Raw genomic sequence first — 22,602 nt, 5'->3', positions numbered from 1 at the left:
GTGGCTTTATAAAAAATTACAGCTGATGGGTGCCTGCTTGGCTCAGTCAGATAAGCGTCAGACTCTTGATTTTGGCTCCAGTCACGATCTCACTGTTTGCAAGATCAAGCCCCAAGTTGGGCTGTGCACTCATAGCATGAAGCTTGCCCAGGATTCTCTCCCTTCCTCTCACTCTCTGCTCTTCCCCAACTTGTGCTCTCTCCCTCTCTCTTTCCCTCTGTCTCTCTCAAAATAAATAAACCTTAAAAAAATTACAGTTAATCCTCATTATTTGAAAACTCTGTATTTGTGAATTCAACTACACACTAAAATGTACTTGTCATCCCGAAAGCAATACTCGCAGTGCTTTCATAGTCATTTGTGGGTATACACAGTGCAGCAAAAACTTGGGAGCTGCCTCAGATACATGTTCTTACGTGAGACAAACAAGGTGATGTCTACCTGTAAACAAGTGTCATACTTGCTTTAACCCTCATACTATAAACAAGTTTCCTTTCCACAGTCTATTTTGTGCATGTTTTTTACATTTTTGTGGTTCTGTTGACTTCACTGTTTAAAATGGCCACCAAACATAGTGCCTGAAGTGCTGTCCAGAGTTCCTAAGCATAAGAAAGTACAACACGTGCCTTATGGAGAAAATATGTGTGTTAGGTAAGCTTCATTCAGGCATGACTGTGCTACTGGACACACGTTCTGTGTTAACAAATCAATAATACACAGGGGCACCTGGGTGGCTCAGTCCGTTAAGCATCTGACTTCGGCTCAGGTCACGATTTCACGGTTTACAAGTTCAGAACCCGTGTAGGGCTCTGTGTTGCCAGCTAAGAGCCTGAAGCCTGCTTCAGATTCTCTGTCTCTCTCTCTCTCTGCCCCTCCCACGCTCACGCTCTCTCTCAAAAATGAATAAACATGGCCAGATTTCATTGTTTCTCATTGCCATGTAGTATTCCATGGTATAGATAAACCACATCTTCTTGATCCATTCATCTGTTGATGGACACTTAGGCTCTTTCCATGTTTTAGCTATTGTGGAGAGTGCGGCTATGAACATTGGGGTACATGTGCTCCTATGCCTCAGCATTTCTGTATCCCTTGGGTAAATTCCTAGCAGTGCTATTGCTGGGTCATAAGGGAGTTCTATTGTTAGTTTCCTGAGGAACCTCCACACTGTTTTCCAGAGGGGCTGCACCAGTTTACATTCCCACCAACAGTGTAGGAGGGTTCCCGTTTCTCCACATCCTCGCCAGCATCTAGAGTTCTCTGATTTGCTCATTTTAGCCACTCTGACCGGCGTGAGGTGGTATCTCAGTGTGGTTTTGATTTGTATTTCCCTGATGAGGAGCGATGCTGAGCATCGTTTCATGTGTCTGTGTAGCAACATGGATGGACCTTGAGGGTGTTATGCTGAGCGAAATAAGTCAGGCAGAGAAGGACAAATATCATATGTTTGCACGTATAGGAGGACTAGGAGGAACTTAACAGAGGACCAACCGGGAGAAGAAGGGGGGAAATGGGGGAAAGGGAGAGAGGCAAACCATGAGAGACTCTTGAATGCTGACAAAAACTGAGGACTGATGGATGTGGGGGGGAGAAGGGATGGGCATGGAGGAGGGCACTTGTGGGGATGAGCACTGGGTGTTATGTGGAAACTAATTTGACAATAAACTATTTGTAAAAAAAAAAAAAAAAAAATGAATAAACATATTTTTAAAAATAATACACTTATTAAACATGGGGTCTTTGAACAGAAAGACACATAAAACAGGGGAATATAAGCATCAGTTATAAAATGTGACCAGAGCTTCACAGGAACTCTAACGCTGTATTTCCCCAAAGAGCAATGGTCTTTACTTCACAGAAACTTTACTTAACACAACAACCATGAATAATGAAAATGGACTATATTTAGTTCAAACTCCTTTTAGCATCTAATGGCTATCTTCAATTGAGTAATTTCTTCCTCAACTGCCCTTAAGATACCCTGAGTTAGTAAAAATTTCTGGGACACCTGGTTGGCTTAGTTGGTTGAGTGCCTAACTCTTGATTTCGGCTCAGATCATGATCCCAGGGTTGTGGGATCAAGCCCCACATCAAGCTCTGTGCTAAGCATGAAGACTGCTTAGGGTTCTCTTTCTCTCTCTCTTTTTCTGCCCCTCTTCTCAGCTTGTACTCTCCCTCTCTCAAACAAACAAAAGAATAATAAGCAATGTATACTTAATGGATAGAATTTAAAAATCAGTACTGTGATTTTGAAAGTGGGATCAGTAAACATTTGCTCCTGTATCTTTTTGAAAGAATTATTTCATAAAAGATGGGCCACTAGGCATCAAAATATGTGAATCTAGAAACAGGTATTCAAGTTACTTTATCATAAAGCTAATACTTTTATCAGGATTGTAAAATATTAATGAAGTATTTTCAATTCCACTGTATCACTCAGAACATTACTATCAATAATAATTAAAGCATGAGTTCAAGGGAGCATGGTTGGTTCAGTTGGTTAGGTATCTGACTTCAGCTCAGGACACGATATTGGAGTTTATGAGTTTGAGCCCCACACTGAGCTCTGTTCACAGCTCAGAGCCTGGAGCCTGCTTTGGATTCTGTGTCTCCCTCTCTCTCTGCCTCTTCCCTGCTTGTGTGCGCTCTCTCTCTTTCTCTCTCTGAGAAATAACAAATAAATAAACTTAAAAAAAAAAAAAGCATGAGTTCAAAATTTTTGTGACATTAGTCAAATAATTTAAATTTTACTGTCTTACTAATTATCACTATTTCAATGTTGGTGTTTAAAACATGTATAAAAATTATAAGCAAATGTGTATGTATTGTGGAAAAAAATAGTAAGCACAGAAAAAGAAAAACTGAAAGTATGTTAGATTACGGTAACTTGTGTTATATGGCTCAAAATTTTTAAATGCTTACAATATACTAATGAAACCTTATCATGTCAGTATAAAAAAAAAGAAAAAGAAAATCTGACAATATACCTTTTGCTTTGTTTTTTCTAATTTAGATTTCAGTTTTCTGCCTCTTTTGCCAGTCCAACCAGTCACAAATTCTGAACCTTAAAAAAAAAGATATTTCACAGAATTTATTTTATTGCAATGTAATATACTCATTTATTCTTATACATATTTTATATTCCCTACATAACTTACCCAAAGAAGTTTCTGCAGTAAATGAATGTTTGGTTCCTCTATTAGATTCAAATACAAAACCAGGCAAATCTTCTTTCAATATTGTTGCTTGCTGACCATCTGAGTTATGAATAGCAATTTCTCCTTCTTTTAAACATGTTAGTGACCAATTCCCTACAGTGAGTTTAGTGGGTCCTGGTGCTGAGAGTATAGGTTGACTTGAAGTAGATGGCTTTACTTGGCCTCGAGCTCTTTGTAATTTCTCTAAAAATTCACTTCTGCTTTCTATAAAGACAAAATAATTATTTTAAAACCTCATTCTTTTCAAATGCTCCTTTTTTTTTTTTTATAAAAAGGAAACTACCAATTAGAATTATCAATTTTACATAAAAAAAAAAAACTGCATTAGCAATGTCTTGTTCTGTGGTATATTCCCAGTCATTTGATGTATTTAGGTTCAGGCATAATAGCAATCCTACAGCCAACATTTTTTAAAGTATACGGCTTTTGGAAAAAGATACAACTAGAGATAGCCTCACCACACACAATTGATCACTACATGATAAGAGGTAGCTTTACCTAAAGGATTAGAGATTAAAGGTAGACATAACACTACTGCTGATCTCAAACCAAAAAAAAGGCATTTCTTAAATGCTTTCATGGTACAATAGTTTTTCTCTGTTGATACTAAAGAAACTGGCCATCTGATCATCAAGAATGTGCTTATGGCAATGCTAGCAAAAGTATCAGTAGAGAAACAAATCACCAAAATTACCAAAATTTGTAAAACATTTTAATCGAAATAACTATTACCTGAACTATCCGATCCACCTTCAGGACTACCACTTGAATACATGGTGGCAAGTTTCCCGTCCAAGATAAATCTGAACCAACCATTACTGCCGTTAGATAATTCCAAGGCTGCTGCATCACTCCATATATATAAGCAGTCTCTTCCCCTAATGATTGACCAGTCTCTCCAATGATATGGTTTACCCTGCTGTAATTCTTTAGCATCTTCTTGTGGTTCATCTTCCTAAATGTGTAAAATTATTCAATGAAACAAAGAAAATAATATCTATTCCAAATATTCACAAATATTTTTTAAATATGTCCATGTATCAAATTTAGAATTAAAATGTGCTGAATTTGGGGGTGCCTGGGTGATTCTGTCAGTTGAGCATCTAACTGTTAGCTGCAACTCATGTCATGATCTCACAGTTCAAGGGTTTGAGCATGATAGCATGGAGCCTGCCTGGGATTCTCTCCTTCCCTCCCTCTCTCTCCCACCCTCCCTCCCTTCCTCCCTCCCTCTCTGCTCCTCCCCTACTTGTGCTCAAAATAAATAAACTTAAAATATACATGTATATATTAAAATATGCTTGAACATAATATTTAGTTGCCTGTAATTTAGTGTGTATTTTGATTCAACGAATTACCTGTAACTAAATCTTACAAGTCCTAAAAATGTTAAGAAACTCACATAAATAATGGCCTAAGTTATAACATTTCCATCTGCAGTAGTACAGAAAGCCAATGGATTAGTCTACATACAACTAGCTAATTATCTAGGACGCTGGTAAACTCACAACTCTGGGCCTGATTATTTTTTTAAAAAAATGGTTGTTTTTACTGAGCAATGGTATCCAATCCTAGAAGTGCAACAGAATCATCATAGATGCTTTTTAGTAATGAAGGTAAGGTTCCACTCTTAGCCAAGTGAATTAAATATACTGGATAATTCTTATAATCATAAAAAGATTTTAGAGCATGTTTAAAAGAAAAAACAATTTGTAAACACTATTTTCCTACCCTGGCAATCCCTAAAAAGGTTTATGTTAACATATATATTTTACATATAACATGGAATATAGAAAATATTCATCATAAACATATATGAACTTGGCATGTGTGTGCATGTGTGTATGGGTAAAGCACTTTTAAACTTCATAAAAATCTGTGATACCTAAAAATATTTTTTTATATATTTCCCTGAAATAGTTTGTAACACTAAAATAAGATTATAAAGTGTGGATTATAAATTTCTCTAAACATCAGTACTGTGCTCTAAGTCATGACAGGTTAACAAGGACCATTTTTGTTTATTCGTTGTAAACTAAAAACTAGACAAGATATATGAAAAAGTGATTTTCAAACAATGGACAAAAATGCAACACAGGACCGTGATCCCCCAGAAAATGAAAACAAACAAGGTAATCTCCTTGGGCACAAATTTCTTGCTAAGGTCTTAAGAGGGAACACAAAAAGAGTCCAGCAGTACATGTTGAGGAAATGGAGATCTGTGTTCGAAGACGCTAAAGCAAACAGTATGCAGAAGATGAGTTCAGGATTAGGGAGACAACCAAAAAAAGACCTCTAGAAATCTGCAAAGTGATCAGCATAAGTCTCTAATGAATACTAGACCACTCATTTCTGGAGGGATACTCCATAAGGTTGGGCAAAGAACAAATGGAAAATTGTAAACTGAATAATTAATTCTCAGAGATCATACAGGATGGTCAATCAGCGACATTCTAAATGCTGAAAAATTTCCAAATTTGATAAAAACTGTTAAGCCCACAAAGAAATTTAAACAATCCTGAGCAAGTATGGACACTCATATGTGCAGACCTGTATATGTGCACCCAGCACAGCAAATGACAAAAGTCAAATTGCTAAAAACCAGTGATCATATCATAAGAACACCCAGAGTAAAAAAAGATGTTGTAAGAAAAGATATACGTTATATACCAAGGAACTAAGATAAGAAACAGAGCAAATTTCTCTATGGAGTCTATGAACATCAAGTGACAATGGAACATCTCTCAAAGTGCCAGAAAACGGTTAGCCAAAAGTCCTTGTAGGCATTGAAAATATCCATAAAAAATGAAGGCCAGGGGCGCACCTGTGTGGCCTTCAGGTAGCTAAGTGTCCAACTCTCGATTTTGGCTCGGGTCATGATCTCAAGTTTCGTGAGCTCAAGCCCCACACCGAGGTCTGTGCTAGCAGTGTGGTCTGCTTGAGATTCTCTCTTCCCTCTCTCTCTTCCCCTCCCCTGATTGCTTGCTCTCTCTCTCCTTCTCAAAAACTAGATTTTTAAAAAAAGGCCAAATAGAAATATTTTCAGGGGCACCTACGTGGTTCAGTCAGTTAAGCATCTGACTCTTAATTTCAGCTCAGGTCCTGATCTCACAGTGGTCAGATCAAACCCCAAGACCAGCTTGGGCTGGGTTTGGAGCCTGTTTAAGATTCTTTCTCTCCCTATACCTCTGCCCCTCTTTCACTCATGCTCTCTCTCAAAAAAAGTTTTTTCAGACAAACAAAATTTGAAAGAATTTTCTGGGTTGTCTTTTCATTTTCTAAACAATGTACCTTGAAAAACAAATTTAATTTTGATAAAGTAAAATTTACTGATTTTTTAATTCTTTTATAGTATAACCTTTTTATTTATTTTTAAGTAATCTCTACACCTAATGTAGGCCTTGAACTCAAAACCCCAAGATCAAGAGTCAGATGCTTTTCCAACTGACCCAGCCAGGGGCCCCTACAGTGTAACCTTTTAATGTCCTATTTAAGAAGTCATTGCCAAGCTCAAAGTCATTAAGATTTTCTTCCTTTTCCTCTAGAAGTTTTATAATATTAGCTCGTACATTTCAGTCTATGATTTATTTTCTGTCAATTTTGTATTTGGTACCTGTGGTAAGGGTCAAAATTTCCTTTGTGTGTGTGTATGTATCCACTATTCAAGCATCACTTGTTGAAAAGATCATCCTTTCTTAACTGCCTTAGCACTTTGGTTGAAAATTGACTAATCATGTACATGTGGGCCATTAATCTATTTTCTTTTCTGGCTAACCTATCTTTTATAGTAAGACTCGAAATCCGCTGGTAGATGTCCTTCAACTTATTCCTTTTCAATGTTGCTTTGGCTATTCTAGGTCCCTAGAATTCTCATGTTAGAATTTTCTTGTTAATTTCCAAAAAAAAAAAAAAAAGCTGTAAAAAAAAGCTGTGAATCTGTAATCTTTTCTTTTTAAGTATTTATTGAAATTCCAGTTAACAAACTATAATATTAATTCCAGGGGCACAATACAGTGATTTAACATTTTCATACATTACCCTGTGCTCATCACAAGTGTACTCCTTAATCCCCATCACCTATTTCACCCATCCCTCATTCACCTCCCCTCTAGTCATTATCATTTTGTTCTCTATAGTTAACAGTCTGTTTCTTGGTTTGTGTCTCTCTCCCTTTTTCTCCCCTCCTTGCTAGTTTACTTTGTTTCTTAAATTCCACACATGAGTGAATTCACATGGTATTTGTAACCTATTTCTTGGATAAAAGAATTCTAGGGGGATGAACCTTAAACATACCTCTATTTTTTTTTAAGTTTATATATTTATTTTGAGAGAGCGAGAGAGCACCGAAGTATGTGTGTGAATGGGGGAGGAGCAGAGAGAGAATGGGGACAGAGAGAATCCTAAGCAGGCTCTGTGCTGTCAGCACAAAGACTAACATCACCAGCCTCAAGATATCACCTGTTACTTTGTTTTGTTGTTAAACCCCTCAGATTACTCAAGTAATTTAGGAATATCTCTATCTCTAACTCTCTTAGGATTCTATAGAAACAATCTAAACTCTACCATTCTCTCAAAAATATTATCTCTCTGTCACTAATACATAGAAGCATTCACTAATTGTTAGTTTCAATCAGTGCTGGAATAAGCAGGGACAGTTAAGGTATATTTTAAGTGTACAATCTAAGGTAAGAATTATCAATGGATACTGAAACTCACAGGTATGGGGCACCTGGATGACTCAGTCAGTTAAGTGTCTGACTTTGGCTCAAGTCACGATCTCACAGTTCGTGAGTTCAAGCCCCACATGGGGCTCTTGGCTGGCAGCACAGTGCCAGCTTTGGATCCTCTGTCTCTCTTGTATCTCTGCCTCTACCCTGCTTACACATTGTCTGCACAGGCCTGCTCTCTCTCAAAGATAAACTTAAAAAAAACAAAAAACAAAAAAAAACTCATGGGTATACATTTTAATGAGTAACAGTATATTTACATAGTCTCCCTATTAATTACTTATTAATTACAAAAAGAAAAAGTGTAAAGCCATGAAAGAAAAATCAGACAAACATAACCATGTGATCCAAGTAACATAATCAGTAAGAAAGCTTCTCTAAGAGAAGGCACATTATACATTGAGAAAAATGTAACATCGCCTCTATGGTCTTTCTGCTAAAAACACATAACCTGAACCTAACCACCTAGAATCACAAATGCAAAGTAAGGGTCACTGTCCAAATTAACTGGTCTGTCCTCTTCACAAATGCCTATGCTATAAAACAAAAAGAAAGGCTGAGTTCTCAGGAACACGATAACTAAATGTAATACGTGTTCCTGGATTAGATTCTGGACCGGGGGAAAAACTGCTATTAAGGACAACAGCAAATTTGAATACGGTCTTTGAATTAGATATAGTTTTATATAAATATTAAATATCCTGATTTTGATAAGTATACCAGGATTATAAAGACAACATCTTGGTTTTCTGGTGGAGTTTTAGAGTGTTAAAAGAGGCACTTATGTATCCATCTTATTATTTTTAAATAATCTCCATGCCCAGGGTGGGATTCAAACTCACAACCCTGAAATCAACAGCTGCATGTTCTACCGACTAAGCCAGCCAGGTGTTCCTCAAATATTTCTTAAATGACACATGCACACACAGTGTCTGTGCAAAGTAAATGGGACAGAATGTCAATAATTAGTGAATTTATAAAGAACACTCTGATACTCTTCGTAATTTTTTTTGTGAGTTTGAAATTTTATTTTTTAAGTGACCAAATTTTTAAAAATTATACCACTATATTACACTGCCATTATTTTATCAAAAGCCATCATAAATTAGAACTAGATTTCCTCAAAAGAAACCTTTTTCCGTAAACTCTGCAACCCAGATTACTCACTTTTTCTGGTTTTGATTCCTCTTCATTCTCATCATCAGAGGAAGGACCTGCCAAAGTTGACACTTTGCTAATTACTCCAAGTCTGGCGAGTTGATCCAAAAAAATATCACCACCTTTATCGACCAAATCTCTTATGATCTGCAAAGCCAACAAGTGACCATCATCATCATCCTGAAAGGAAACAAAAAGGAAATCATAAGAAAATGACAGAAGTAAGTGTAGTTGCCTGAAGCAGACAAATGCAGTTATTTTACAGACAAAACAATTTACTAAAATTAGGACAAAAAATAAATTTTACTGACCACTGTCTAAAGGGAATTAAAGCTACAGGAGTTTCAAGAAAGATAAAAAGCTGACCTCCTGATCAAGGACGGTTGCAGTGATTTCCACAAGTACTGTAGGCAAATTGTGACCAACATCAGAATCGCAAACTTCTTTTAAGAGTGCTTCAGAGCAAAAATGAATCATTTTTCGAATCAGAGCAAGACTTGCTTTCCTTAAAAAATAAAAAATAAAAGAATTTTAGGAAGTCAGGATAAGGAGCTAAAATAAAATAAAATGCAACTATACATTAATGAAACCCAAAATATACAATGGTAAGTTGTAAACATTCTGCTAAAAAGTACACTTTAATAAAAGTATATAGAGGCACCTGGGTGGCTCAGTCAGTTAAGCGTCTGACTTCAGCTCAGGTCATGATCTCGTAGTTTGGGAGTTTCAGCCCCGCATCGGGCTCTGTGCTGACAGCTCAGAACTGGGAGCCTGCTTCAGATTCTGTGTCTCCCTTTCTCTCTGACCCTCCCCTCCCCTTTCAAAAATAAATAAACATTAAAAAAATTCTTTTAAAGTATACAAAAAAATAAGACAATACTAGCAGTAATGCTCACTTTTTAAAGGCAATTTCACTAATTTTCTGTTGTTAATACAGTAAACTCATTAAAACTGAAATTATCTTTACAATTTTCTTCAATGTGCTATTCCATTTTATATTTAACAGCATGGCTATTAACATGTAATAATTTTAGAAAATCAAGTAAAGAGTAAGGTGCAACTATCTTAAAATTCCCCACAACCCAAAACACAAAGTTCTCACTTAAAATACCTGGTAATTTATATGGAAATCAAATTTCAAATTAAGCATTTTGTCCTCTGTCAAATTTAAACTCATGGTCATAATAGTTATGTCTCATATAAATGAAAATAAGAGATCCTAGTAACCCCAATTCCCTAAATATTCCAACTGTTAACAATCTGGCATGCCTCCTTTTCCTTCTCATCCACTTCTTTGCTAGGAACATAGATACTCAATAAAAATCACACCAACTAATGTCAGTTTTATAGCAAGCAACCTGTTCTTTTAAAGTAAAATAAGGGGCGCCTGGGTGGCTCAGTTGGTTAAGCGTCCGACTTCTGCTCAGGTCATGATCTCACGGTTCGTGGGTTCGAGCCCCGCGTCGGGCTCTGTGCTGACTGCCAGCTCAGAGCCTGGAGACTGCTTCTGATTCTGTGCCTCCCTCTCTCTCTGATCCTCACCTGCTCACGCTGCCTGCCTCTCTCTCTCTCTCTCCCTCTCTCTCAGAAACTTAAAAAAAAAAAAAGGTAAAATAAACAGACTAAAAGAAGTTACATAAAAACAATACAAGATCTATTACATAAAAGATAATAATTCATTTAACACATATTTTCTAAGCATAGAAGAAAATCCTAGGCACCAAGCTGTAGATATCATTAACTTTGAGGGAACTTGCACAGGAAAGGATGGAGAGAAAAATTTGCTACTAAAGTCTATGATATACAGCATATACACAGCTGTATATCTATAGCATGATGTGTATCCTTACTCTCTCTGGCTGGAATTCATAAGACCAAACATTCAACTAAAAAAACATTTTATTACAAATTCATGTACATTATAGAAAATGGTAGATCACTGGAGGGCAAACTGCCCTAAGAGGATTAATTCCTTCTGGGTTTTGTTAATGGTTATTTAAATTTGGTTGTAAAGTAAAAATGTTTATATATTATCTATCTGTCACTATCACACTAAGCCATTATAAGCCATATAAAAGCCAACACTTTTATGTATTTTAAAAACACTACACTTCATTTAATCTATACAACAAACCCCATGAGGCAGGTTTTAGTAGAGGTGGGTGTTTTTTTTTTATGTTTTATTTATTTCTGAGAGACAGAGAGAGACAGTGTGAGCAGAGGAGGGTCAGGGAGAGAGGGAGACACAGAATCTGAAGCAGGCTCCAGGCTCTGAGCTAGCTACCAGCACAGAGCCTGATGCGGGGCTTGAACCCACAAACCGTGAGATCATGACCTGAGCCAAAGTCGGATGCTTAACTGACTGAGCCACCCAGGCGCCCCATTAGAGGTGGGTTTTATTAGCTCAGTTTTACAGATGAATAAAAGTGAAACAAAGAAAGGTAAGTAAGTCTACTAAGGTCACAGATCTAATACATTACAGAACCTAAACTCAAACTCCTCTGTTAACTAATACACTAAAATAATACACAGAACCTAAAATTTTCCTGTTTAACACTAGTATATAAATTGTGACCATTTAGCTTATAGGCTTTTCTGTTATAAATAGCACTTTTTTTTTTTAATTTTTTATTTATTTCTAAGAGAGAGAGACAGAGACAGAGACAGTGTGAGCAGGGGAGGGTCAGGGAGAGAGCTAGATACAGAATCTGAAGCAGGCTCCAGGCTCTGAGCTAGCTGTCAGCACAGATCCCGACACGGGGCTCGAACCCACAAACCATGAGATCATGACCTGAGCTGAAGTCAGTCGCTTAACCGACTGAGCCACCCAAGTGCCCCGAAATAGCACTATTTTCATGGAAACGGTTTTATTTTTTCAGCGGAAGAGTTCTTGGATCTGAAGGTCTAAAAACTTTCTTATGTACTGAATGTGTATCGGTACTGAATCCATACCCATTTTTAAAAAGGCTACTAAGCAACAACATGAACAGACCTTGAGGGTATTATATTAAGTGAAAAAAGCTAGAGAAAAACAATGAATGGTATCACACATGCGGATTCTAAAAAACAAGTCAAATCATAGAGTTAACAGAGTAAAAAAGTGGTTGCCAGGGACTGAGGGTGAGGAAACTGGTGAATGAGGTGTGAAGATGTAATTTAAAACATGATGACTATAGCTAATAGTGCTGTATAACTGAAATTTGCTGAGAGCAGAACTTAAACATTCTCACACACACAAACAAAAAGATAAATATGTGATTTGATGGATGTGTTAACAAGATGAGAATCCTTTCACAAGGTATACCTATATAAAACCACCAATACATATATGCTTTAAAATCCTACAATTTTAAGCCAATCATTCTTCAAGAATTATACCTAATAGTTTTCCATGTCAGTTTCTTGAACACTGTGATATGTCTTTAGCACATTTATTTAAATAAGCTCTTACATTTTTACCAAAAACTTGTGTGTTCTTTGTATTAAAACAAACAAACAAACAGTATTCCTTGGTCATTTGCGAACAAATAAATACCAATCTGTTCTGTGTTTATTTGAATTATAAGTTATACTGCTGGCACTCTTTTGGCTGTGGGTAATATTGGTTCTGATATGTAGCTTGTTTTTGTTTTTATTTAAATGACAATCCAAATAAACTTAACATGAAAGTACTAAAACAAGCTTTGAAAGTCATTCTTCCTATCAAATTCTGATAAACATTCAAGAATATTTTTTTCCAGGGCACCCGGGTGGCTCAGTCGGTTAAGTGGCCGACTTCAGCTCAAGTCATGATCTCACAGTTCGTGGGTTCGAGCCCTATGTCGGGCTCTGTGCTGACAGCTAGCTCAGAGCCCGGAGCCTGCTTTGGATTCTGTATCTCCCTCTCTCTCTGACCCTCTCCTATTCACGCTGCCTCTCTCTCTCAGAAATAAATAAAGCATTAAAAAAAATTTTTTTAAAAAAGAATTATTTTTTCCTCAGGTTTCTAAAAATTTCCTTTAAATTCACCTAGAGTTTGGTTAGATATACAGTGTAAAGGACTAACCTGATCTTTTTGAATCAAAGTACAAAGAAGACATTCTTTTATTTTTTTAAGTTTATTTATTTGAGGGAGAGAGGGAGAAGGTGAGAGAAAGAGGAAGCACATACACATGTGAGCAAGGGAGGAGAGAAAATCTTAAGCAGGCTCCACACTGAGTGCGGAGCCCAATGTGGGGCTCAATCCCACGACCCTGGGATCATGACCCGAGCCAAAATCAAGAGTCAGTTGCTCAACCAACTGAACCACCTAGGTGCCCCACAAAGTTGACATTCTAATGCCATTTAATAATCCTCCCTCTCTCAAATTATCTATGAAATCTCCATTATAACACATTCAATTCCTATATATTACTGGCTCAAAGGGGGGCCTAGACTATTGCACTGACTTATAAACTCTTATGTTATCATAAAGACTTAATTACTCTAAGTTTACACTAGCTATTCAGATTATGAAAATCTAATTTTTTTCTCTTACCTAAAAGAGAGTTTACTGTAATTATCTCAACCTTAGAAATAAATCAATTAGGATCAAAAATGTTAAGTACTTTGCTCATGGCCACCTATCTATAAATGGCAATGCTGGCATCTGGACCTACTCTGCAGTGACTCCAGAGGTTGAACTCTTACCTAAAACTCAGGCTTTCTTACTTGCCATAATTAAATGTGTCTAACTATTACCTGGAAGGATTTGGCATCAAATGTACTAAACTAAAATTATATTTAGATAATCTTAAAACATTTAAAAGAGTGACAGAAAATAACCATCCAATAAAGGAACTCTTATATGGTAGAATACTTCTTAATTTTCTGATGACCTTATCATGAAGCAACTCTCCAAATATATCAGGATCCTTTTATTGTCATGATAGCTAGTACTCTAAAATTTCTAGGTCAGGGGCGCCTGGGTGGCTCGGACAGTTAAGCGTCCGACTTTGGCTCAGGTCATGATCTCACGACTTGTGGGTTCAAGCTCCATGTCGGGCTCTGTGCTGACAGCTAAGCTCAGAGCCTGGAGCCTGCTTTGGATTCTTTTTTTTTTTTTCTTTTTAATTTATTATTTCTAGGAGAGAGAAAGAGTGAGCAGGGGAGGGTCAGAGAGAGAGAGAGAGAGAGATACAGACTCTGAAATTGACTCCAGGCTCTGAGTTGGTAGTCAGCACAGAGCCCGACGTGGGGCTCGAACCCACGAACCATGAGATCATGACCTAAGCGAAAGTCGGACGCTTAACCGACTAAGCCACCCAGGCGCCCCCTGCTTTGGATTCTGTGTCTCCCTCTCTCTCTGGCCCTCCCTTGCTCACACTGTCTCTATCTCTCCCTCTCTCTCAAAAATAAATAAAACACTAAAAAATTTTAAAACAAATTAAAATAAAATAAAGTTTCTAGGTCAAATTATCTTATTCAAAAATGAACGTGCTCAGTCCTCAAGATGATTCTAAGTCTTATTTAAAAAAAAAAAAAAAAGGTGGCCCCACTAACACCTACATCTCTATAGCTATTTGGAGAAGAATAAAAACCAAGTACTTCATGTTCACAGTGAATTATCTTACTGACACTTTTTTCCTACTTAAAGCAGACTGCCTACACTTTAATGTCAACTCTTAGGCACTTGATCCTACAAAACTACATGTTCTAAAGACCTCCTTAACTTAAAATGACCAAAATAAAATTCTCAGTCATTCAGCCAAAAATTCAGAAGTCATTCTTCACCCTTTCTTTTCCCTCATCACCCACATCAAACTGGTCATCAATCCCTTATACAACCCATGTTTCAACCTTCTGAATGTATTCCCATGAATCCAACCCACAAGCAAGTGTCTGAAGTTTATATCACAATGAACTGTTTAACAGTCTTCTTGCTCTCCCCCAGTCTTTTCCTCCACTGGGCTCCCAGTGTAATCTTTATAAATCAAAAAATCAACTGTGACATATATCCTCACAGGTATTTAATGACCCTTCTCTACCTGTGGAGTAAAGTCCATTCTCATTAGCATGGGCCACAAGGGCCTTCATAGGTCATAAAGGCTCTTACTTTATAATATTATTCACTGAACTATCCAAACATATCACATGAATCCAAACTTACTCCATTAATATTAAGATACTTGCAACTGCTAACAAAGAACACTCACTCAATCATACACTAAATATTTACTGAGTACCTACTAAGTATCAAACCCTATTCTATACCTCCTTGTCTTTGCAGGAATAGAGCAGTACACAAGGCTAGCTCTCATGGAGTTTACTTTAGGGGGAAGACAGACAATAAGACAAAAGTCAAAGAAAGCATGATTTCAAACACTGAAAGCCCTATGAAGACAGTAAAACATCATAATTTATGTGAAACGTTTCCTAGGGGTAAATTTAAATTAGGTGGATAAACATCAATGGATGTAACATTTGAACGGAGACCTAAAAGATATGAGGCAACAAACCATTCAAAAGACCCAAGAACAGGGGTGCCTGAGCGGCTCAATCAGTTAAGCATCCGACTTTGGCTCAGGTCGTGATCTCAGAGTTCGTGGGTTGACCCCACATCAGCTGACAGCTGACAATGCAGGGCCTGCTTGGGAGTCTCCCTCTCACCCTCTCTCTGCTCCTCCCCCACTGGTGCACTCTGTCTTTAAATAAATAAAACTTAAAAAAAAAAAGTTCAACTGCACACAGACAACTTGCTATATATGAAAAAATTAACGGAACTACAGGTATTAAACACTGAAAAAAGTTAAGAGTTTATTATACTTTATTTTACTTAACAATCTAGGAAGTTTGCAGCTATCAGCAGTTTCGGTGCAATTTCAAGTTCAATTGAGAATTCAGGAATCTCTGTGGAGTTGTTAGTATAGTGAATCTTGCACTTAAAATACATGTATACTTTTGATGGCATATGTGAAGGGGTCTCTCTAAACCGGACTTCATTAGTTTCATTCTCAAAAAAACTGACCGTGCTCCTCTCAACATGGCTTTTACCGTTCCAGATGTTAGTGCATGTTCTCTTTTTACAATAAATTCATGACCATATGAAGATATCAATTTGAATACATGGCTTTAGTGCCTTCATAGGGACCATGGGTGTTCTCTTCTCCATCCATTATGTTCTTATGAAATTCTAATTTACTTCCACAGGAACTTTAGTAGCTTCTCATCAGCTCTACAGCTACCGCGTCAGATCCCTACACACCACCATAGCTCCTACTCCAGGACTGTCCCACCAAAACCAGCTGCCTGATGCCAAGGGTCTAAATCTCACTTTTTTTTTTTTAATGTTTTATTTAGTTAAGGAGTGCACAGGGAGGGGCAGTGAGAGGTGGACAGAGGATCTGAAGTGGGCTCTGCACTGACAACAGCAAGCCTAACATGGGGCTTGAACTCACAAACCGCAGGATCATGACCTGAGCTGAAGTCAGACGCTCAACCGACCGAGCCACCCACATGCCCCTAAATCTCCCTTCTAAATAAAATTTTCTCCAATGTGCACAGCCTGATTAGCTATCCAGAGAACTTGATGGTATGTCTAATCACTCACTACTCTATATTATTACTCACATCTTCCTCACTAATCTTCAAGGGTACTGTAAACTAAAGTCAAGTCCCCTTTATCTGGGTAACTCTTCCAATAACCATCTCATGCTGCCTCTATCAAAAAGTCTTCCATAAGGAAAAATAAATGTTTGCTGTACTTACAAAATTTCTCTAGAGTTGATATTCAGCGACCTACAAAAACTCTCAGGAATCTAGTCTTCACTTTCTAAACTCCTCTAAGTCAGATAATCAGCAGAAGAGACTGGACTCTCCAATCAAATTTCCAATCTTACTTCTTATGATACCTAACAATCTAATTTATAATACCTTTTCAACATTAAAATAATGTTTAATCCTCTGGGAAGAGGGAGATAAATAGTATAAAAATGGCATAATAATTTAACTAGTAAACACAAATACTATGAATAACTACCTTATCGAAGGCAGCATAGTTTGCTGAAATGTCTGTGCAAACACTGGCAATAACCTTTTCAAGTATATGGGTGCCATTTCCGGATCTCCTTTTGGCTCATTACATTCTTCTTCATCTTTGTTTGTATCTTTCTTTTTCTTATCATCTCCTTTATTAACTGGACACATCCAATCACCTGCAGATAAATAGCGTTCAATAAATAAATTTCTGGAAACTTCTCCTCTCAATGAAGAAAAAAAAAACCATTAAGATGTACCCAATTTCAAACTATAATTATCCCTAATTAACAATATTGAATTGAAATTAAGGTATTGTATCTATCAAAGGTATTCGTAAGAATACTGCCGTTCCAATTTTTTGTATATATGCTGCCAAAGCAAGCAAAAGAATACTAAAGAACGTTAGTCCCACCAACAAACTGAATCTCAACTTAAGGAAATTATTTTGGATATTCCACTTAACTTCCAGAAATTTTTTCATAAAGGCTCTGCATTCATCTACTCTGTGAAAACTTGAAAATTTGGTCAAAGTATTTCATCTACACGATACCCAACTATTCTTTAGGACAGTCTCATGCCCCTTAAACTTTTGATTCTGTCATTCTGGAATCATGGACGCACAATCCCAAAGTACTCTAAACAGCACACTATTAAAGGTTTATCAAATGTGAAAGTCTATGTATGTAATTACATGACTTCAGAGAAATAATTCATTTATATAATGTTTTTATATGTATATATATATATATAGTGCTGTCTGTAAAAGTGAAGCTATGTCTGTGAAAGTGAAGCTGGAAAGTAACAGCAGATGGCTTAAAAGCAAAGATTTTACCACTCACCTGGAGACTGAAGAATAGCTACTACTTCACTGTGGCCCCTTTCCCGAGCTTTATCTAATGGAGTTTTCCCATCTTCATCTCTCAGATCTGGGTTTGCACCATGCCGTAACAGAGTCTAGAAAAGTGAAGCATGTAATTTGAATATAAGAACTGACACCTAATTTCTTCAATATCCAACTCTGCAATCATTAGATTGTACCCAAAGATTTCAGATTCTCATAATTACTTAAAGCAGGCAGCAACTCAAATCACTACTTTTTTGCACATATCACCTTAAAAGTAGTCTATCTATATCTTGAAAATACTACAGATTTATTTCACTTGGTTATTTATTAACAACACAAATTAAGTATATTCACATCTGAACCTATCATCTTCTCCATCAAACTCCTCCTCCCAATTTTTTAACACAGAGGTACTAGTATAAGTTTGTGACATGGTAATTTCCTCATTTCCTATATAGTACCAATTACCAAGTTAAATCAATTCTCCTAGAACAAACTACAAAATTTATGTCTTAAATACTAATTCACACTGTTCACTTTTTTCTTTTTTTTAATGTTTGAGAGAGAAACAGAGTGCAAGTAAAGGAGGGGCAGAGAAAGAGGGAGAGAGAATCTCCAGATTCTCTAGTCCCAGACATGGGACTGGATCTCATGAACTGTGAGATCATGACCTGAGATGAAACCAAGAGTTGAACACTTAACCAAATGAGTCACACAGGTGCCCCTACTGTTCATTCATTTTTAATGGACACTGGACTCTCTCCCTAGCAGACTGTAAGTTCTTCTGAACAGAGAACGCATCTCATGTTTTTCTTATCAGCCTCAGAGCTGCAGCTTTTTAAACCTCACGATGATGTAAGAGATATATCTGTCAAATAAGTGAATACATATACACATCTTGAAAGTATGTGTACTGGCTAAAAAATCCAAACTGCTGGGGTTTGAATCATAATAATTCAGTATTTTACCAAATCTAGGATGCCACAGATGATATATCATTAATTACCATTAAGAAAGAAAAAAATGACAGTTAAATTATGCAACATGCTTTCTTGTTGCTTAGATTTTTTAAATTTATTGAAAGAACTTTCTTAAACTTGGGATTTTTGTCACACATTACCTGAACAAACATAAAATAAGAAAATATAAATGAACTATAAGGTATTCTGAAACCTCTTCACATTCTGAGCACAATTCTTTATAATTAATTACCTTCTGATTCAAAATCAACATTTGTTATCTCTACAAACAATGCTATCATCTGTGTCATAAAGAGCACTAATGATGCAGCATTTCTGAGTGGTCCTCTATCAGACAGGATTTTTTAGTGAAATTACTAAATCCATTTCACAGTTTTTGATGCATGAACAGGTAATGATACCTATGCTGCAACTTCTATTGGGTCAACAACAATTATACATTTCCTATTTAAGAGATGTTAAAATGTGTATGGAGGGGGAAGAGGGAAAGTGGCGGTGTATCATAGAATCAATTAAAACCAGAAGAATCTATGAAGATTAAATGGTAAGACATGTTAAATACCTAAGACACTGGCTAGCACAGAGTAAGTGCTCAGTGAGTACTCCCTCTCCCTATCATATCATTATTAGTAATAGCAGCTATTGGTCACTGTAGACAGATATATAACCAGGACAGGTTAGGGTTAGATACAATTCATTTGGCTCTTTCTCTCCCACTCAAACACTCATAACCGCAAAACAGTACAGGTCAAAAGAAAAAGGGTCAATAAAAATTTTTTATTATCCTCAGAAGCACCAATGTCTCTAAAAACTAACCAACTCAAATTGACAGAATTTGTCCTTGAAGAAAACACCTTTCCTAGGTTAGAAAGCTAAGCTGTTACCCCAAATTTTCTGATAGTGTAAAGACGACAATAACAGCAACAATCATTTGAGCATTTACGATGTGTTGACTACAGTTTTTCATGTAGTTTTTTCTAATTATAACAATAATCATGCTATGAATATACATACATTTAGCTGATAAAACTGCAAGTCAAATTTTTGCCCAAGGCTACAACAACCTTTTTGCTAATAAGTTGAAGCTTGAATCCAAGTGTGCCTGACTTAGTAGCAGACTATCATTGCACTGTGCCAAATTACTTCACAATATGAAAATTCTAGAGATCTAAATCACTCTCACATTTGGTTCAATTCAACCCTTATCATTTGACCTTGCTGGACCTCAATTTCTCTCCTAACTGTAAAAAGAACTTTCCAAAGTCCTTTGCTAATCGAAGAGTCAAAAATATTATGATTCTTCAGCAAATAAGTTATTTGCTTTAATGATAAATAAAAATAACACAAATATGTACAAAGTTACTTGGTGCCAAGAGTAAGAAAGACAAAGTGTTTAGCAACAGGGGACTAGCTGAATAAATTGGTAGTATATCCACACAGGATAAGTATACACATGTAAAAAAGTTACCCAAATACTAAAAGGAAAAGGTATTCAATATATACTGTTAAATGAAAAAAGCATAGATCAGTGTATGTAACATGTTACATTTTGTATGAGGAGGGAATAAGCATATATTTATTTTTGTCTGTGTCTGTTAAGAAACACTAAAATATAAACAAAAAACACTTACCTACAATGAGCAATGGGGAATGGAGTGAATGGAGATGGCATGGAAGCATGACTTAATCAGAATAAAAGTTTTTAAATCCATTCTAATTTTGGAACCATGTAAATGTTAAATATTAAGTTAATAATTTAAAAACCCGGATTTTACCTTTGCTACTTGAGGTCTTCCAAAACATGCAGCATAATGTAATGATGATGACCTTTGACCCCTATTAACATCAGCACCTCTTTCACAAAGAAATTCTACCTGTAAAATTATGAAGAATCATAAAGTTGCCTTATTAACAGTTCTATCTTTGATTTAAAACACAAGCTTTTATTTATCAGCTTACCATTTCCTGAGTTCCGAAAGCAGAGGCCCAGTTTAATAGAGTCTGACCCACATCATCCATAAAATTTACTTCAAAGGCTGGAAGTTTGAAGGAGAAAAATAAATTTTTAAAAGTCTAACAAAATAATACCAAACTTCTCTAAGTGGGAACCATTTAAAGATTGTTATTAATAACCACTAAAGACACAGCCAATTTTAAACACATAAGTCAACTATACAGTAGTAAATAACTTACAAATAAATTCTGCTAAGAAAAAGTATTCTAAAATGTTTAAATCACCGAGGATTCACAAGGCTTTAAGCCTTAAACTTACAATAAAAATTAAAAAAAAACTAAATATGTAACACAACTCAACAGGATACAAGTTTCCTTTACTCATTTAATAGGCATTTACTCCGGTCTTACCATGCACCAGGCTGATGATTATATACATGGGTAGAGGATACAGAAGTGGATGGCCACTCTATTTAATCTGGCTCAAGTGCTAAAAATACTGTCCATAATCTAAAAACTAGAAATTGCCCATATAATTCCTTATCTCATACAGTTTTCTCTTTATACTTAAAAAAATATTTTCCGACCTCCTGTGTCAATTGCATCTATAAGTGCATCGGTATCTTTACTTCGAATACAGTCTATAAGCTGCCGATGTGAGCGCTCCCCAGAGCTATCCAATCTCCGAAGTCCTGGGATTCTGCCTGTAGATCCAGCACTAGACTTTGGCAAAGCTTTTCGTCCTTCAAATAACAGCACCAAGAGAAGGTCAACCAAACGCATGGTATCAAGCACACATCTTTCATCACCCTGCAATGCACTTTCAATTGAATCTGGAAGTTCTGACCTCAGGAGATCCTAGAAAGGGAATGGGAGAAAAGTTTAACATATTTGTATTAAATAAAAACACTTTTTCTGAAAGAGTACAAAAGATTCAAAAACACTCTTACGTGTGTGACTACTGGAGAGCCTCTGCAAAGTGTTGAGAGCAGACTTACAATTGTTGACACCTGGTTACTCAATTTGGAATCTGCAGCTGTGGAAGGTGCTCCTGTAGTGCTACGACCTGGTTTACAAGCTGATGATGGCCCTGATACAGTACCACCAGCAGCAGCCATGCGAGATAACAGCTCCTCAGTTAATCCATGCTTGGCTAATGGAGCTGGATCAACACCACGACGGGTAAATCGGTCAGCTAGTGATGCAAAACACCGCAGAGCTCCATCTGAAACCTAATGATGTAAAGAATACACATATGGATAAAATCCACCTAAGAAGGGCTAGAGGCTAGTACTGCTAATTTCATCACTTAGATTATAAGAAAGGCAGAAAGGCAGCTACAGAAAACATATAAGGTTTAGAGTTTAATTCTGACTTCACCTTCTGCTAACTCTATGACCTACAGATGTTACTTAACTGCTTAAGGTGCCAGTTCCCTTATATGTGAAATGGGGATAATAGTATTTATACTTCACTGTCCAATCTTAAATAAGATGACATATCATAAGATAATATATCTAAAGAATCCAGATGGGCAGTGAAAGCTAATATTATTATTATGAACAACTCTGCCAACATAATCAATGAATAGCCAAAAATGACTAAATGGAAGAGTAAAAAGGCATTTCAAAGTCCAGTTCTATTTTCTAAAGTATGCTCACTCAAAAAAACTTTACACGTATAAGATTTTAAATACTGTGTTATTTTACTTCAATGAGAACAATCTT

The 22,602-nt window shown here is 36.5% G+C and overlaps 1 protein-coding gene and 1 pseudogene across 4 annotated transcripts in view; both read right to left on the bottom strand.

Annotated features, from left to right (window-relative positions):
- Nucleotides 1-22,602, bottom strand: part of HECTD1 (HECT domain E3 ubiquitin protein ligase 1) — an 89,416-nt gene that overhangs the window by 41,628 nt on the left and 25,186 nt on the right. For all 4 annotated transcript variants that reach the window (XM_039247112.1, XM_039247113.1, XM_039247114.1 and 1 more), the window contains exons 5-15: nt 21,826-22,107; nt 21,463-21,733; nt 20,882-20,958; nt 20,698-20,796; nt 17,938-18,052; nt 17,100-17,274; nt 9,470-9,608; nt 9,113-9,283; nt 3,951-4,173; nt 3,159-3,422; nt 2,988-3,064 (exon numbers count right to left, since the gene is read on the bottom strand). In XM_039247112.1, coding sequence (XP_039103043.1) covers nt 2,988-3,064; nt 3,159-3,422; nt 3,951-4,173; nt 9,113-9,283; nt 9,470-9,608; nt 17,100-17,274; nt 17,938-18,052; nt 20,698-20,796; nt 20,882-20,958; nt 21,463-21,733; nt 21,826-22,107 — 1,893 coding nt within the window. The remainder of the gene's footprint in view (nt 1-2,987; nt 3,065-3,158; nt 3,423-3,950; nt 4,174-9,112; nt 9,284-9,469; nt 9,609-17,099; nt 17,275-17,937; nt 18,053-20,697; nt 20,797-20,881; nt 20,959-21,462; nt 21,734-21,825; nt 22,108-22,602) is intronic.
- On the bottom strand, nt 15,897-16,300 carry LOC120241780 (annotated as a pseudogene).

The sequence above is a fragment of the Hyaena hyaena genome, unplaced genomic scaffold, assembly GCF_003009895.1.
Source record: "Hyaena hyaena isolate Hyena2069 unplaced genomic scaffold, ASM300989v1 scaffold_291, whole genome shotgun sequence".
Lineage (NCBI taxonomy): Eukaryota > Metazoa > Chordata > Mammalia > Carnivora > Hyaenidae > Hyaena > Hyaena hyaena.
Note: the sequence above shows the minus strand (reverse complement) of the source record. Positions and strands in the feature narration are given on the sequence as shown.